The 18,269-nt window shown below is 37.5% G+C and overlaps 2 protein-coding genes across 9 annotated transcripts in view; one reads left to right on the top strand and one right to left on the bottom strand.

Moving 5' to 3' along the window:
• Positions 1-18,269, bottom strand: part of LOC136247561 (equilibrative nucleoside transporter 1-like) — a 265,718-nt gene that overhangs the window by 150,305 nt on the left and 97,144 nt on the right. The gene's annotated exons all lie outside the window — the stretch shown is intronic.
• LOC136247564 (uncharacterized) lies at positions 7,993-16,905 on the top strand. Of its 7 annotated transcripts, none has more exons than XM_066039321.1 (11): positions 8,012-8,936; positions 8,986-9,057; positions 9,107-9,178; positions 9,234-9,305; positions 9,355-9,426; positions 9,481-9,552; positions 9,601-9,663; positions 9,716-10,029; positions 10,223-10,278; positions 16,585-16,725; positions 16,774-16,905. In XM_066039321.1, exons 1-10 carry the CDS (start codon positions 8,915-8,917, stop codon positions 16,706-16,708), a joined length of 939 nt encoding a protein of 312 aa, XP_065895393.1. In that variant the 5' UTR covers positions 8,012-8,914; the 3' UTR covers positions 16,709-16,725; positions 16,774-16,905. The 7 variants fall into 7 exon arrangements, 6 of the variants coding, with proteins under 6 accessions (XP_065895397.1, XP_065895398.1, XP_065895393.1 ...); XR_010697641.1 differs by having other exon boundaries at positions 8,048-8,936; positions 16,605-16,725; XM_066039322.1 differs by lacking the exon at positions 9,107-9,178 and having other exon boundaries at positions 8,021-8,936.

The raw sequence follows: 18,269 nt of genomic DNA, 5'->3' as shown, positions 1-18,269 counted from the left end.
AGAACCAATACGTAGCTACATTACTACATAACAACTAGTATTTGATTGATGGCAAATAAGATCAATATGAGGCACACTGACAGGTATTACCCTCCATTGACTAGTGCTGGACAACACACAGTATATATAGTGATATATCAAACAGTACAGCAGGACTGTTTATGTAGGAATCTCACCAAAAATGATGTGCGCTGACAAAAATTCCTCCTTTAAAAATCATCCTTGAAAATATCTTATGCAATGAAAATCATCTATATCAGGTAAATTACACTGGCCCATGATACAACTATTACAAATTTTATATGACATTATTGAGTGACTGAGTGACTGACTGGCTAGCTGGATAGCTGGCTGGTTGACTGATTGACTGACTAACTTACTGACTGACTGATTGACATTTCTAGACAAACAATGACTAATGTTTGTTAAAGATTTGAGATAAACGTCAATTGGCTAGCCACTTATCTTCTGTTGTACCATTAAAATTGTTACAGCTCAACTTGTGGATTGCATAATTTTATTAAATATTTGTTCAATTTTTTTCCATAATTTTTGCATGCAGTGCCCATTAGTTAGTTATCTATCACACAGACTAACAATAAAACAAAAATACAACAAGGAAAAAAGACAACAATGAGTAAATAAGAATTGTTCAAATTTTCTCTGTTACATAGCAGATTCATAATTAACAGTTGTTCTCCATCTTTAATAATCTCCCTACATTATTGCAGAATTCACTATGTGATAAAAGTGAACTAGAATTTACAAACATGCATTGAAACCTTAAAATTGACAAGGGGAAACATCCTGACGATCTGGCAAAACTCCTGTAAGTATTTTTTGAGCATAAATGGGATAGCTGCAGGTTCAAGGATGCCCAGGACTAGTCATCAATTTTTCTCCTTCTGCACCTTTTCAAACATACTTAGTACAACATCTTTAAACAGGCTGTACGACACCTACCTTCAGCACTTGTGCTGTAAAACATTTACATCTAACGTCCACTTGTTTCCACATTGCATGGTGTACTGTAGGATAATAATTATGTCATTCTCTAGAGTTCCTATGGGTACAAATACACGAGATTGACAAGGGGAAATATCCTGACTGGCTGTCAGACTCCTGTCAGTGTTCAAGTGTAAAATGGGTGGCTGCAGGTTTGATATATATTATTATTCTCCTTTCTTCGCCTTTTCAAGTATACTTAAGGGTGTTAGCGCCTTTTTGAAGCCACACAAATGCTGTTGTTTTTACCTTTGATACAGGCAAAAAGGAAGCTACAGAAATCTAAACTACTGCTTCGAAGATTGACCTAACTTTCTACTATACAGAGACCAAAGTATAAGATTGTACCTTGTTTCATTCACGCGCTATAGTCCCTCAAAGTCAACCCATACATTTTTCTTATTCCGAGATACTGGCTGCTTGCACAGGCATCAAATTCGCTGAGAAGGTTCTTCAACAAACTTGTGGAAACTTAGCGCAGGGATTTGTCTTTGCACTTCTTTCTTGAGTTATAAAACAAAGAGTGAGTGCCCGCGAGCGAACTTCGACTTCCGGGCCTTGTAACTCCGTGCTGGATCACAACAATTATAATTCCATGCGCTAAAAGTTTACAAATTTATCACTGATGGTCCACCAAACGTTTGGTAGAGATCCGACTATCGTGTATTCCAGAATATCGCCTTTTACAATGCAGTGTAGAACATGCGCACGCCGACCAGTTATTACTACAAATTCCAATAAACCACAAATGCCAACTTTATCAAATAACCAGTTATAAATGAAGTTCTAAACAAAAGAAAAGCTCTTGTTCCTTTCTTTACACACTGGGACACCTTCCTGTTGCTTGTGGAGTCGCCAAGCCTGCTCTTCGATAGGTAACCCCTCGTAACGTACATCAGTGTCTTGTTATGTGTGATAAATCCAGCTGGAACATCGTCACTACCTAAGAACAGGTGTACAATACAAATATAACTTACCAGCGTACACTATCACTTTCGCACGTATCTTCAAAACTAGCAGTAACTTTCAGGCTAATTCACTCTATTTTCACTCTTGGACACCCAGACGATCATTTTCGTGATGGTTTTCAAACGAAACAGGCTGTTTCTTGGCCAATTCCTTTGGCGCAAAACACAGCCGCCTAACACTATCACTCGAGAAAACGCAGGAAGAACGTGTGTTGGCTACAAATCAGCTTGTGTCTCGGCTTGTGTTGGCTACAAATCAGCTTGTGTCTCGGCTTGTGTTCTTGTGTTCGCACGTATCTTCAAAACTAGCAGTAACGTTCAGGCTAATTCACTCTATTTTCACTCTTGGACACCCAGACGATCATTTTCGTGATGGTTTTCAAACGAAACAGGCTGTTTCTTGGCCAATTCCTTTGGCGCAAAACACAGCCGCCTAACACGGATACTTTGAGTATGCCAATTATGATGTAACAGCCGCATGTGGTTATGTGGGTTGTCCCTTGAATGGCTTCAAAAACCCGCTAGCACCCTTAATATTTTGACATCTTTAAACAGACTGTAGGACCAGGTGTCCTACAGATCCTTCAGCACTTGTACTACAAGTCTTAATAAAAATACAATTTAATAAATGTGACCGGGTCTGTGAATATATGGCATGTGGGCACATAAAATTTACCTAATGTTTCAAACATCTAATTGCCCATAACTTTTTGTGCCAATGAGTTATGGCTTTGAAAGTATACAGCAATTAATTTGCATTGTAATGAAATTAGCAGAATGCAAATATTTTACTCTAGTACTGAGATACGTCCTGTTGTGTGACAGGATGTAGTTTGTGCCCACATGCCTTATTTTTGCAGGCCCAGTCACAAATATTATTGTGTTTTACCTTCTAGGAATCAGTAAAACACATTCTGATTAGCTAACAGACCAAAACATTACCCAACCCAAACCTGATGTCATGGGCTGTATTGTGTGGTTTTTACTAGTGAATACCCCATTTACACAACAATTATATACTATATTATCATCTCTGTAACTGTTCTCATTATGTGATGCTGTGGATAATCTTTAGAACAGTGAGATACTAACAGATCACTCAATAATGTATTAGTATAACTTTGTAATATTTTTAAATGTCCATCATAAGATAAAGAACCAGTAGCTACATTACTACATAACAATTAGTATTTGGTTGATGGTAAATAAGATCAGTAATACTCAATATGAGGCACACTGAAAGGTATTACCCTCCATTGACTGTGTAGCACTACAAAAGCAATGGAGGACACTCTGGTGAATTTAAAAAGCGTTCATTATGTTTAATTACATAATTTATATTAATGGTACAATTGACTTTCTATTGCTTCCAACTACAGCCAGGAAGTTAGTAGATGATGTTACAAGAATATACGCAGATCATGTGTTCATAAGGAGATCTGTTTAACTGTACAGCCTCAACACCTCCTTGACCTAGCCAATAAAACAGCATATTGGATCACACTGAACACATACTTTGGTTTAATAACACTGTATACCTATCATTATTTTGTTGTGAATGAAAGGTGATGTTAGGGAGATATGAACCACTTTCTTTAAATTAATATTTGTTATTCCCAGAATAAGCTATGACTACATAGTAGAAGTAACTAGTGTCATGAAGTTTTAACTGAACATTAAACAGTATTTTAAACCAACTGATTCACTAGCACTGAACAACTAACTGACTGACCAACTAACATTCAAATTGAATGACCGACTTGTTAACTTATTAACTGACTGACTGACTGACTGACTGACTGACTGACTGACTGACTGACTGACTGACTGACTGACTGACTGACTGACTGACTGACTGACTGACTGACTGACTGACTGACTGACTGACTGACTGACTGACTGACTGACTGACTGACTGACTGACTGACAGGTGAACGGACTGGCTGTCTGCCTGACTTACTGACTGTCTGTCTGACTGACTGACAGACGGACGGACTGTAACTTGGCTAGCCCAAGTCCATTAAACTTGTCAATAACATTTAATTTGTTCAATTTTTTCCTAATTTAATTTTGCTTGTATCTTTTTGCTAGTTATCTGTCACACAAACTAAGAATAAAGCAAAAATGCAAAGACAACAATAATATTATTAATGAGTAAATAAGAATTATCCATAACTTCTGTTTCCAATAGCAAATGTGACCGGGCCTGCGAAAATAGGGCATGTGGCCATCATAACATCTCATATCACAGTATTGAGTAGAATATTTTCATTCTATTAATTTTAGTTTAAAGCTAACTAATTGTTAAATAAGTGCTGAAAATTTTATGGCCAAGCAATAATGAAATGTAAAGTTATAAATGCATCCAAGTTTGAAGAAGTAGGCAATTTTAATTTGCCCACATACCCTGTTTTTGTAGGCCCATTCATAAATTCAAAATTGCCTGTGGTTCTCCATCTTTAATAATCTCCCTGATTTTTTTGCAGAATTCACTTTGTGATAATATTAGAGTGGAATCCCTAGTTAAAATGACACTCCTGAATGCACATGCCCAAAGATATCTGTGTACGTTTCAAATTTGCAATACTTTATACACCACTTAAATAAGGAGACCTCTTCAGGGACAACAATAAATTCTTCGTCCATCCTAGAGCAGTTGAACTTTAAAACATGTTATGTACAGTAGTGTTTGTGGGTTTTTAAGTAGTTCATGAGAGGTCTCAAGCCATTGAACTAGTATTTGTAAACACGCACTGATGAGACCTTACAATTGGGGAAAACATCCTGACCACCTGGAAGACTGCTGAAAGCATTCAAGCATAAATTTGATGGCTGCAGTTTCTAGACTGCCCATGTCCAGTCATGTACTTTATACTATTTTATACTACTTTCTGCACCTTTTCAAACATGTGTACTTCATTGTGAACAGGTTGTAGGTCCCTAAGACCTTCAACACTTGCACTGTAAAGTCTTACTAAAAAATAAATCGATATTTTGTTATAAAATTAATTTCATTATGTACTAGAAATCAATAAAACACATTGTGATTAGCTAACTTGACAACCAAAACATTACCCAAACTTGATGTCATGAGCTGTATTTTGTGATTATTAATAGTGCTTAACCCTACGTACCCTTGATCATGACTGTAAATATATATAGCATACTAAGCACCTAGCTGTGTATTACCACACAATCAACTGTCTGTAAACTATAGCTAAATTACTGCAGATAATGAAATAACTTATAATACACTCCACATCAGTTTTGCATATTGTAGCATATGTTATATTTCAAATATTCAACCCACTTCAATCCATTAGGAGCTAGCTACTTATATGATTATGATGTTTCACAGTGGTGTCTGCAATTCAGGTATATACACCACCACGGGTAGTGCACCACGGGTAGTGGGTTGGAAATTGGTATATCAACAGAGAAATACCACTGAGCAGGTCATATGGAGTACGTAGCCTAAATGAAGTGATCAGTGCCACTCATAATGAAATAAATAAATGTAAAATCATCTGGGCAACCATACAATGGTGCCAATGCTTGTTGTGTTTCAGCTGGCCAGTGGCAGGTCAAAGTACCAGTGTATTCCCAAAGGCTAGCACATAGCACAGTCTCTAGAAATCCACTCATGAAAAGTGGCCCAAAGCAAATGCTGTGGTATAAATGTGTAGTGTACATTAATGTACATAATATCTAAGTACCTCACAGGGTGGCTACACCACTGACTTAATGAATGTTAGTACACTAAACTGGTAAGGAAACTAAATATTAAGTTGCCACACAACAAAATGATATCATACAGTATGGTATGCTAAACATTTGACACATTATAACTTATTTCTTTATGTGACCAATTTTTTGAAACTTGTTGATCTACGCAGCATTCATAACATAACAATTTTGCGAATTTGGTGAATGCTCTATTAGAGTCAGTGAATACAGTCATTATGGATTTTGGTAGCTACTACACAGAGCATTTCAAGACTACTTTTAAGCAAAAACACTTAGTACAGTGCTATATACATCATAGGGACTAATAAACTTCCTTTACTAATGAATCACATTATAGAAGTCAAACGTGTCAGACGTGTCGCCAGTAGCGGTGTGAATATAGTTTACAATTGTAGGGATTTCATTAGCTAGATAAACAGCCATCTAACCACTGAGATGGGTTCATTTACCCCATTAGTCTTTTCAACGTTTGGTGGAATCAGTGGATGTACCAGCATCTTTTACAAACGTCTAGCCTACTTACTGTCCCTGAAGAGAGAAGTTCCCTACAGCAGGGTGATGTCTTGGCTACGTTGTCGCATCAGCTTCTCGTTGCTCCGCTCAGCAATTGCGTGCCTTAGGGGGGCGCGCTCCCACAGTGGTTGTCCCATCAGCCATAGGGCACTTGACCTTGTACTATCAAAGGGTCGGGTGCCTTCCCCCTAATTATTTAAATTGCTCCCTTTAATCTCAGTCCAATTTTTGTCTAGCACTTCAACATCTAGTGCTAGGGGTGGTGGCAAGGGATGCTGGTTACCCCGGGAATAAATTAAAAAAAATCTAACCACTCAATACGTCAAAGCAAAAAAAAGTGATTGTAAGTGTATAACTGCTACCGATATGAGCACAATTATTTTGAGTTACTCTAATAAAGCAGTCACCCATTTTTAGATTTATTTTTGTTACAGCGCACAGCAATCCTTCAAAGAATAATTGTAGGCTTTGACGTTTAGAGTATTATTAGCAGTACCATATGGGCTAATGAATTCATTGCAACTATGAATCTTGTTTAAGATAATAGTGGCAACATAGTCCAGACTAAATGACACTTATAACCATATGAATATAATTTGCACTTGTATGGATTTCATTAGCTAGATAAGCTACTGGTTGATCAATAAAGCTGTCTGCACACATCAATTAGCTCTCAGTACAACTATATTTGTGATTTATGACAAAGCAATTTTAAAACTCTCTAATAGAGCAGTCTTTCGTTTTTAAGTATTAAATAGTTGGTTATGTATTAAAAGTAAAACAACACAATGACAGGCAACAAACAGTGGTATAAGAGAGTGCTACTTTGAAACATGGCAACCAGTACTAACCACAGCTGCTATAGTCTAGCTGCTTACATAGTTTGAGGCTATAGAGTGTGTTTAATTATGATTGTGTGATAGTCAAGATCACTAGACTGAATTAGTTCAAGACATCAAAAATACACCATACTACCCCAATTACAAAAGAGTAAGAAATGGAACTTCTACAGTAAACTAATTTCTACTGCAAATTTATATCTCTGCCAGTTCATTTAAGGTTTTTTCACTGGTGGATGTCATTGTTTGCTCTTTATTATACTCTCATAAATACTCAGAGGTAATGACAATTATCACCTATAAATGAATATACACAATGTTAACAACGTGGTGATCACTAACACTGATGTAATGTGAGCTCATTAGATATCTTCAGTTGTCATTAGATGTCTTCATGATCAATTGTGGACATCACTACACTGATTGACATCTCCACACTGATTGACATCTCCAGACTTTGCCATAACAATATAATACTCTTTCTTGTTTTTCTAAAAACAGGAACATTTCTAAGAACTGCAATGACTAGCATCAGCTAAGTCACATGTTGGAAAGTTTGTTATAGTAAAAGTACCATAAAAGTGTAACAATTGCTGCAAAATACGTAACATTTTCTGTGATAATTTTGACCATGAGCTTGTCTTGTCATGGCTACCTAGTATTCAGTGAATCCCTCAGTATATACCATAATATGACACAAGAAATATGGTCACTTACACTTTATTTAATGCTACATATTGTCAGTGTAAGTGTTACCAACATGTAAAACTTGGTGACATGATTTCCATTGTTTAAGAGACATGTACAGAATGGAAACAGATGATTTACTGGTATTTAAAGTAAACATTGACAGGTAACTATAGCCAATCAAACTAAATTAATTTACTCTGCTGTTGTGTGTATTTCAGTTGCACTTCAGTGAAAAGACTTGCTTTAGCCATACATCCTGTATGGGTACTGGTATTGGAATGTCTTATGACATCATACAATCATGTTGTAATGTTTGAACAGTTATCATTACATCCTGTACTTCTGTGCCTATAAAATACTTCAAGTCTGTTTAACTAACAGTTCTAGTATTATTTGCTGCTGTGATAATGATAAGATTAATATTTCTATTGGTATTCCTTATTTGGAATGTTGATGGAGTCAAAGGAGTTATGCCTGACTTTGATGTCCATCCTAGTGATGATGAAGATTATGGTAGTGGTTCAGGTAATGATGAGGATGAAATTCCTTGTTGTAATATTGGCACAGCGAAACTCACTAATAGTTACGAGTTGTACTTGAAACCTGCCATTTCTCGAGACGAGCTAGACGTACGGATACGAAATAAATTTCGTGATACATTGGATACGCCAATCGTATAAGAATCCGTATAACTATTACGGTTTGACACGATAATAAAATGGCCGAGACGACTTTGTCTTCACAAAGCCTAGGAGTCAAGCGAAATAGAAAGCGTCAGTTTTGTGATCACTGCCACAAAGAAGTGTCCAAGTCTACGTATTATCGGCACAAGTTAATGCATACAGAAGACTCGGATCTCGAGGAGGACGCAAGTAGGGAACTTCTGGAATTCCCCGAAAATGGAAACGAAGAGGACTTTGTTGAGATATCTAACGTGAGTTATGTGTGAGCGTGAAATTGGTTGTAGAAAGAAAATTGGAGGGGGATGACACGAAATAAGCGCCATCAAAGAAAATTTATACAACTTGAGTTGTTTGAACCGCTAAAACAGCCAGCTGTACAGTCCAACCAGCTCGGAAACTGGCTAGTCCTAGAGAGTGGAATCAGAAATCCCAGTGGTCAATTCTTCGAGCATTTTGATTAATTAACACAATGACCCATTACAATACTCGAGGTAAGAAGTCAGCACACATAATTTCTACATATCACTACTTCATATACAGGTATGGATGCCAACTGTGGCACACCTCAGGGTTCAGGTCGGACCATTCAATCACAGACTCCACAAGGCCGAGGTAAGAAGTCAGCACACATGATTTCTACATATCACTACTTCATGTACAGGTATGGATGCCAACCGTGGCACACCTCAGGATCCAGGTCAGACCATTCAATCACGGACTCCACAAGGCCGAGGTAAGCAGTCAGCACACATAATTTCTGCATAATATTATCACTACTTCATATACAGGTATGGATGCCAACCGTGGCACACCTCAGGATCCAGGTCGGACCAGTCAATCACAGACTCTACAAGGCCGAGGTAAGAAGTCAGCACATGTAATTTCTACATATCACTACTTTATATACAGGTATGAATGCCAACTGTGGCACACCTCAGGATCCAGGTCAGACCATTCAATCACGGACTCCACAAGGCCGAGGTAAGAAGTCAGCACACATAATTTCTACACAATATTATCACTACTTATATCTAGGTATGGATGCCAACCGTGTCACACCTCAGGGACCAGATCACAGCTTTCAATCACAGACTCCACAAGGCCGAGGTGAGAAGTCGCAGACATAATTTCTGCATATCACTACTTCTCCAATAGATATGGATGCCAACCGTGGCACACCTCGAAGATTAGAGCAACGAATTACTTCAAGGACTCGAGGTGAGAAGGCAACAGGCCAAATTTATTCTGTGTGTTACTTGGGTACCACTAGGTGTGGATAATAGGAACAGTCATTCGGTTGGATTCTATGTGAGATCTAGACAAGAGCAGCATAGTGAACCTGTGACCTCAGCAATTGAGGGGAAACTTGACCAGATGGCTGCTATGATGCAAAGTCAGCAAGAAGCACTATCAAAGTTTGCCATGGACAATCAGGCATTGAGGATGACCGTAGAAGCCTTAAAAGAAGAAGTTGGGTCAATGAGAGAAGAGATAGCAAACTTACAGTCTGCCGGTCAGGAAGGTACCACACCAGATGAAGCACTTGCTAGCTCTAATGATGAACGTCTCGATACCAATTTGAGTGTAAGTACTACAGTATTCATTAACAGTTAATATTAGAGAAGCTTTTATGTAAGTGCTTAAGTATTAGTTGCTGCATCTTACTTGATTGCATCGCCATGTGCAGGTGGATTAATAAACTTTCATTTGTTTATTTACCTTGTGTTGGATTGATACTTCTGCAACCGTTATCATGGCTAACTGATCATATTTGTAGGGAGATGTTAAGAAGCTATATGAAGAATTCGATGCTGATTTTGATTTAGAAGAAAGGTACAAAATAACAAATGACAACAAATATTGATGTAATTAAACCAGGCGCACGCCCACAGCCGGCCGAAGGCCGGCTGTGGGCGCGCGCCTGGTTTACTGAACTTGTTTCCTGAAAAACGTGTGTGTGTACCTATGTACCTATGTATGTTTATCTGTACGCACCCACGTGAGCAAACCATTAGCTCAGTGGTAAAAACAGCTTATCCACAACAAGTTAAGGCTAAACAAAGCCTTTAGTGAACCACCGCACTGGTGAGCTTTGGCTTGAAGGTGGTTTCTTTTCCGAGGTTTAAAACCGGCGCAGCGGCTCTCCACAGGCTTCGAGATTGGCTTTCCTAGTGGGCTGTTCAGGTGTTCTACAACTGAAAAATGCCGTAGTAGGCCTCGTAGGCTCCCAGTAGATGCGTATCTCGCCGTTCTAAAAGTGGGCGTGACCCGTACTTACGCAAACGAAAATGAAGAGCAGCCCAGAGGCTTTGCTGCGAGAATTTTCAAAGAATAGTATGATAGATAGACTATAAAACAGTTGAGAAGATACTTTTGTGCGTAATGTGTCATTTAGAGTGGTTTATTACAATTATGCTTCCTTAGCAACACTTAGAAACATATTTCAGGAAATACTTGTATTTCATGAATTACGAAATACTAAATTACAATGAAGTGCATGCGTAACTGTGTCTTAGTTCTGTCTTTTACAGCATGTAAAATTAACTTTGTATAATAGTATAGCATTGGTGAATGGTGATTAAGTTCAAGTAGAGCAACACAGTGGCGCCTGGTTTTTAGAAGTAGCACAACATCAACTTGTTCACCTAGTCATAAGGTTTAATTCTTCATTGGATAAATACCTCTCAGCAATGATGATATAATAATCACCTTGGCTCGGCCTCGGTGATCATCACATCATTCTATTGGGATTGTTTATCTACTGAAGAATGCTATCACTGAATGTCTTACCTATACTAGCAAGCTGGGAGTACTTAAACAACACATGACACTGAACAGGCTTGCATTACACCTTTGTTGTTATGTTACCAACTGCACCATAATAATGCATAATCACCAAGTATAACAATCCTTGTAAGTCTAGCTAGCTACAGTCTATTGATACTGATATGTTCAGCTTCTACTGATATGTTCAGCTTCGGTCATAATGTTGACAAGCAAACTTACAAGGCAGAGGAGCTTGGAAGTGATTAAGGTGGTGATAAAGTAATGACACCCACTAGAAGCCATAGTAAATACTTATGACATAACATGACTTATTCTAAACAAAAGTTTTTGTCATAATTACACTAGCAAAGCAAATATTACACTAGCAAAACAAATATTACACTAGCAAAGTGTAAACCTACCACAAGTAACAAGTAAGTTGTTAGCATCAGCTGCCATTACATGGTTCAGGTGGACTGAAACAAATTCAACTCTCCTTGACAAAGCCAATTACAACAGGTGGCGAAACAAGCTCCACTAATAATTATTTGTCAACAGCAAGGTCTTACAAGCAGTGTTACAAACATCCTTTTCTTTGTAAATAAGGATTGAATCAACATCCCTTTCTTTGTAAATACGGATTGAATCGCCATGAAACTTCGTAGAAATAGTAAGTAATACTGTCTGAATAATTCTATGTTCCCATATATCTAATACCCATTGTATGGCTTTGTTCGCTTAATGCAAATGGTAGGACAAGGCCTTCCTTTGCTTTGAAATGGCATATACTTCGACTTGTAGCTTGCTTCCACTTATTGATACTTAGAATGATTCCCGTAATAGTATGCTTTCATCGTGTGAAGTATCGGAGCTAAAATTTGAGGTTGTCGCAAGATAACGTATCTTTTGTGGTCCACCTAGTACTGCCGATTTCTTGCTTCGAGACCAGTTCTACACTTTTTACCTGCTACAAATGCTATATGTGCAGCTTGTTCCACGCAAAATTAATCACTAATTTCATTTTGTTTGTCTAAAATTGAGATACAAAACATTTTTCTCAGGTATGCGCATTATTGCTTTAGCACCACCTTAAGCTCCTTTAGAAATTGATATTCATTTTTTGCTAGTTTTGTATTGCAGCTTTTTAGACTCACATGAGATTTCAAGTCCAAATATGCGTTTAACATTATTATACAGTATCATTGTCTATTAAATATCCTGAAGGTTGGGGGTTTCTTGCCCTGTAATATCACCCAAAACAAGTTCATGTTGTGCTACTTCTCAAAACCAGGCACCAGCTCTACCTGGCTTATCACTACAATGCAACAATATTACATAAGCTGTACTATAAATAAAACTTTGGTTTGTTTTGTAATAATTCACATGCAATTTATTGCAATGGAGTATTTTGTAATCCTTGAATTACTTATAATTCATGAAATACGTTGCTATGTGCTGCTAAGGAAGCACATTTTACACAACCGCTTTAAACGAATATTACACACAGAAGTATCTTCTTAACTGTTTTATAGTCTGTGTATCTTAGTATTCTTTGATAAAGCCTCTGGGCTGCTCTTTATTTTTGCTCGCGTAAGTTTGGGTCATGTTCACTTTTACAATGATGAGATATGCACTTCCTGGGAGACTGAACAGCCTACTACTAACAGTGTTTTTCAGTTGCAGAATGCCAGAAAAATCTGCTAGGAAAGCCCTTTACAGTGTCTTTGTAAAGTCAGTACGCCTGGTTTTCAACTCGGAAAAGAAACCACCTTCGAGCCTAAGCTTACTGATTTTAAAAACACGCACAAAAAATAGCCAATGAAACTTGGCAGTATTGGTTAGGGATGGCCAAGCTCAAAAAAGTTTTCAGATTTATCCTAAACCCTTATCTTCTACTCTAACAAGTTGCAATGAAATTTTCTTACAGTATTTGATAGAATTTTGTACTAACTGATTCAGCCCAGCGCATCTAAACAATGGATAAGGCTACAGGCCTGATTTCTTCACTGTTCTATGTCGTTTTGTCCCTAGATGTGCCTTTTCGCCAATCATAGCAGCTACAATGCCCAGTTCCTTCGCATAGGTGACGATTTGCGGTATGCATGCTATGGCTTCAGTGCAAAACTTACAGTAAGAGACTTCCCTGACTACTGAGGTGCTTTACAAACTATTCCTTGCTTGAAATGTTAGGTATCGTGTTCGATGTATCGGTAACTGAAAACATAGCGTAATGGCGCATTTGCCTTACGCTAATTGAAAGCTGATGGTGTGTGTTTAGATGAGTGAATGTTTCGTCTTTTCTGTAGTGGCTGGATTGGTTGTAGAGGTATTTTTCAAGTTTCTTTTTGGAACACTGTATAATGGGCTGAAAATAGTTGGATATGAGGCACACTGACTTATTAACCTTCTGCTAATTAATTCTTAGTGCATGTGCTTGTGCAAATGGTGGCCATCTTTTCTTTTAAAGCTGTAGGCACGAGTTCACCAAATTATAATCATGTTTTTAACAAACAATTATTAGCAAAAAATTAATTTACAGCCATTTAGGTATCATAGTAATAAAAAAGTGAAGAAACAATAGTGGTTGTCTATGCCTACAGATATATATTAATCCCTAATTCAGTCTGTATTTCTGTTGTATAGTTATTAGAGATTAAATGTCCACTAGTATTTCAGCAGATGTATAAGCAGCCACCTTGTTCCTTTACTTTTTATTATTATGGTCCGTAATTGGTTGTAAAATTACTAATCTTTGCTTATACTTGTAAGCACATGAGTGCTTTCGACCTCTGAGAACAAGGATGCAATACTAAATACATTATGTGTAGAAATTTTTTGCAGTAACTTTAATTTGGCGATTTGGCAAATTGGAAGTGTAGTACCAAGTTAAAATGACACTAATATTACTAAAAATAATGTATGCAACTATGCAAAATGCTCATGTGCATTCTGCCAAAAATTATTTTGCATCAAAGTGCAGACTTTTTGAGCTGTACATTGTTGTTACCATATGTGACCCGCTGAGCGTTACTAGTTGAGAAATATCCTCTGAAGCAAGTGAAAAGTAAGACTTCATGTTTTGTCCCATGTATCCCGACGCAGGAAAACGAGAGGATTAGACTAAAATTGAGTCCCAGGGGTGGGGGTTAATTAATAGAAGACCCAGGTATTTGCTGACAATGGAGGGAGATAGACTTACAATGTTAGTTGGTAGATTAGGTCGAATCCCTTCCTAGTTCTCCTCCTTCCTGAAATGGGGGTATATGGTGGAGCAATAATAAACTTGATGAACTGTTTTGCACCTTGGTCTTAGACTCCCGTTCAAGCTGTACATGCATGTGATTTAATATTCTTGTTCTGTAAATGGCACCAGCAGTTTTATGTTGGAAAGAAACTTTGTCATATCATAAGGTTGATACCTGACATGGCTTGCACCGTGGTGACTTTAGTCTGTCAGCCCTACGCTACTTAATTGCATGAATAAATTGGAAGTCACTGGAGAGCAGAGCAAAATTGCATCACAAGGAAAACTAATAGCGGCTTTAGTAGAAGGACTGTTATGATTTTTCTATGGCTGACAGAAAAGGGGGAAAATTTTGTACAGTCATATCTCAGCTAATGGAGATATCAGGCTCTAACCCACAGGTATGGTTTTTAGAGTATGTAGAAGCGATTTTTGAGTGGTTTTCATAGCTACCTCTATTGTAGGCTACTTTATGCTTTGATATCTTCTTTCTTGGCTGAGATTTCAAAATTATCGGCCATAGAAGAGTCATCAAAGTTTACCTGCTAATGTGTAGCCATTTTTGCTTGTGACATAATTTTGGATTATAGGCTCATTCATGACCATTTAATTAGGGTTTGAGAGATTATATTCGTAGAAGATGGTGTACACTAATAAATTGGGGCAGGTAATGTTGAGTGATAGCTGGTATTAGCTAGTACAGCAAAGAGAACTTAAATTTTAGTGGCAAAGTTATGGTGAAGTGCATTTGAAATAGTGCTGAAATAATTATTCGATAATTTGCTACTAGCATTATTCGATTCGTTAAAGACTGCCCTTCAAATCGCTGAGCATTGTTCTATTGTTGTCTTGTGTTTGTGATTATATGAGGTGAAGAGCATATAAAGCCAGATCGGATTCGGTAGATTTCATATTTCACTTTTCTGCAACTCTGCTATTGCATTTTGCCGTATTTTGTGTTTTCAATAATTGTTCTACTTAATCATCTTCCTCAACTGTTAGTCATCCATCTCTAAGCGCATAAAAAAAAATATGAAGGTTAAATCCTGCTTTAGCTTTCACCTGTTAATAGAAAGGTGTCTGCAATTAATTAGGGCTATTAACTTAGAGCGATAGCTGATATTAGCTAGTACAGCAGAAAGAACTGAAGTTTTTGTACCTAACTGCACTTTAAGCACCACGTGACGTGGAGCATTTATTAGAATACACATTGTGTGTGTGTGTGTGTGTGTGTGTGTGTGTCCCAATAGTTTTAAAAGAGCCTCGGTAACAAGGTATTAGTTTGTTTGCATAACTACTGTAAGTTATTTGCTACTAGAAACTTATTTAATGATGGTTGAAAATGTAGGAAATGTGGTAAGTCTTCACTCTTAGTATGTATTGCCAATATGGATCTGGTACCGATACCAGTAATATAGGCAGTGATACTACGTAATGTCAGTATTGGTACTTTTCTACTTCAGAGTGATTCTATTTCAAGATCGTCCTGAGAATTGCTGAGCATAGTTTTAGTGTTGTCTCATCTTTGCCTTGTAGGGATATTCAAAGTTTTGCTTATTCTGTAATTCTGCCATTCCATTATTCCATATTTTGCCTTTTCTCACCTAATTGTTCATTGTCAAGTGACTCAAGTCATCTTTTCATTGCACTTGAGAACTGCAGAATTTTGGCTCAAATATTTCAAAAGAAATTTACAGTGACCAGCACTGAAGTTTTAAAATAAATCATCTTCCTCTATAATTCAAGGTTGTTTTAAGTAAATTCTGCATCGTGATTTTCTGAATGATTGGGGTTATAATTATGATTGACCAGCCAACATTTTGGCTGCATTGAAGTAAGAGCAATGTCACCAGGTGATATTTGTACCTTCATGAGACTACACCTAATTGAGACTACGGTACGCATAGTATGCTTTAAAGTTTCGTCGCTAATGAGTTACTTAGACCCTTTATTTACATATTACTAAATTGGTCAGCTTTTAGCAACTCTTGCTGTATATACTTTAAAAATTGATGGAACATGTACATATAGTTTTTTTGTTAAAAATCTGGGATTTGCAAGGCATACTGGTATATATTGTTTGAGTCATGTAACGTAGTACACATTACATATTTTATTTACATATATAGATGTTGGTTATTAATATTAGAGGCAGTTCATCGTTACTACGAATCCCGTAGACGAAAGCTAGTTACTGATGTGAGGCCTGACAGGTGGCTATTAAAGAAGCCAATGACAGGAACACCAAAGTGAGGAGCAGGCAGAAAGCGGTTAGTTTTCTTTGGGCGCATCAATAAATTTCAATATTGTGGAAACAGTTGTATGATCGTCGCAAGAAGCGACGAAAGAAGAAAAGAAAAGATGGAGAGAAATCATACCAGCCTATATGACTGAAGAGAGTGATGACGGTGAAGGCTCTTACAGAACACATTCACCATCGTGGCGATCTACTGGTTAGTTACATTACATGAATGTTATTTCTTACAACAAGGCTTCTTACAACAAGGCTGATTTTATGGTCTCCCTGGTAGAACTAGAAGACTTCATTCAAGAGCTGGATCAAAGGTGGACAGTGAAAAATGTATTGAAGAAGCCCAGAGTAGTGTCTACTCCACTAGTGTGTGAGGCCCCGAGGGGAGCTCCAGCTTGGGCAGTGAGAGCACGGTCAATAAGTGTGTTAACTTATAATTAGTATAGTGTAACGGATGATACATTTTTAGGTAACAACTGCTTATCATGATGCACCACAAAATGGTCACCAGTTGCAATCCTCCTATACTGAAGTGGAACAGGTGTGTACACAGCTAAGCTGTATCATTTGTGATTTTATTTTGACCACTACAGGTTGAAGATCCAGCTGTTGCTAGTGGTGGTACAGGTCATGATCAGATGCACGCAGCTTATGATTCTGAGGTACATACTACGTATGACATAGCAAATACCTCTTCTGATGGCTATTATCTATTTTCAGAGCCTCACACACTATCCTCTGCCGCAAGATTATTATTCAGATGTATGTGTGTACAGTATAAAAGTTCATATGTTTAGTTTAGCTGCACATTGCAAAGGGCTATTCACCTTCACTGGGCTATTCACCTTCACCGTACTATGCTCGCAACATACAGCCTCCACAAGACCAGTACTATCTTCAGGTAAATTAACCTACAAAATCTTCCGTGTGATGTACCTTAACTGATTGTATTACAGTTCAGTCAACGACCAGATAACAATGATCATTGCATTAACATAAGTGTCAAAGTGTCGATTAGGCTTACATTTACATATTATTGATTTTGTAGCACTATGAAGAATCATTACCATCACAGCAGGTGAGTTGTTTGTGTATAATTAGTCATTACTGTAAATAATAAGCATTGCATACTGAATATTGGGTTATTTCAATGGGATTGCTTTATACACTACCATCATGTTAACTTTTGAGAAGAAAGTTTGTTGATTGATACTTTGGCAATACAACAGCAAATCTAGGGCGTTTTGCTTGAAATGTTAAGATTGAGTTTGTGTGGTAAAAGCTTGGCTACATCCATACATTGTGACCGGATTTGCGAAAAGGTACCTTTTTCACACATAAAATTTGACCCATTCTTTCAACTTCCAAACGTTGTAACTTTTGTGTCATTGCAAGCATGTGTCTGCAATTTTCCATGAATATGCCTACATTAGTTGGTTACATTTTGATACAAACAGAAAGTCAATCAGTGCAAGGTATCAACAGTTATGACATTTTGTTTGCTGGTATGTCAAATGTGTGGAAAAGGTACCTTTTCGCAAATCAGGTAACCATTATTGATAT

This window comes from Dysidea avara, chromosome 2, assembly GCF_963678975.1.
Source record: "Dysidea avara chromosome 2, odDysAvar1.4, whole genome shotgun sequence".
NCBI classification, from domain to species: Eukaryota; Metazoa; Porifera; class Demospongiae; order Dictyoceratida; family Dysideidae; genus Dysidea; species Dysidea avara.
This window is presented reverse-complemented; position numbering and strand designations above follow the sequence as displayed.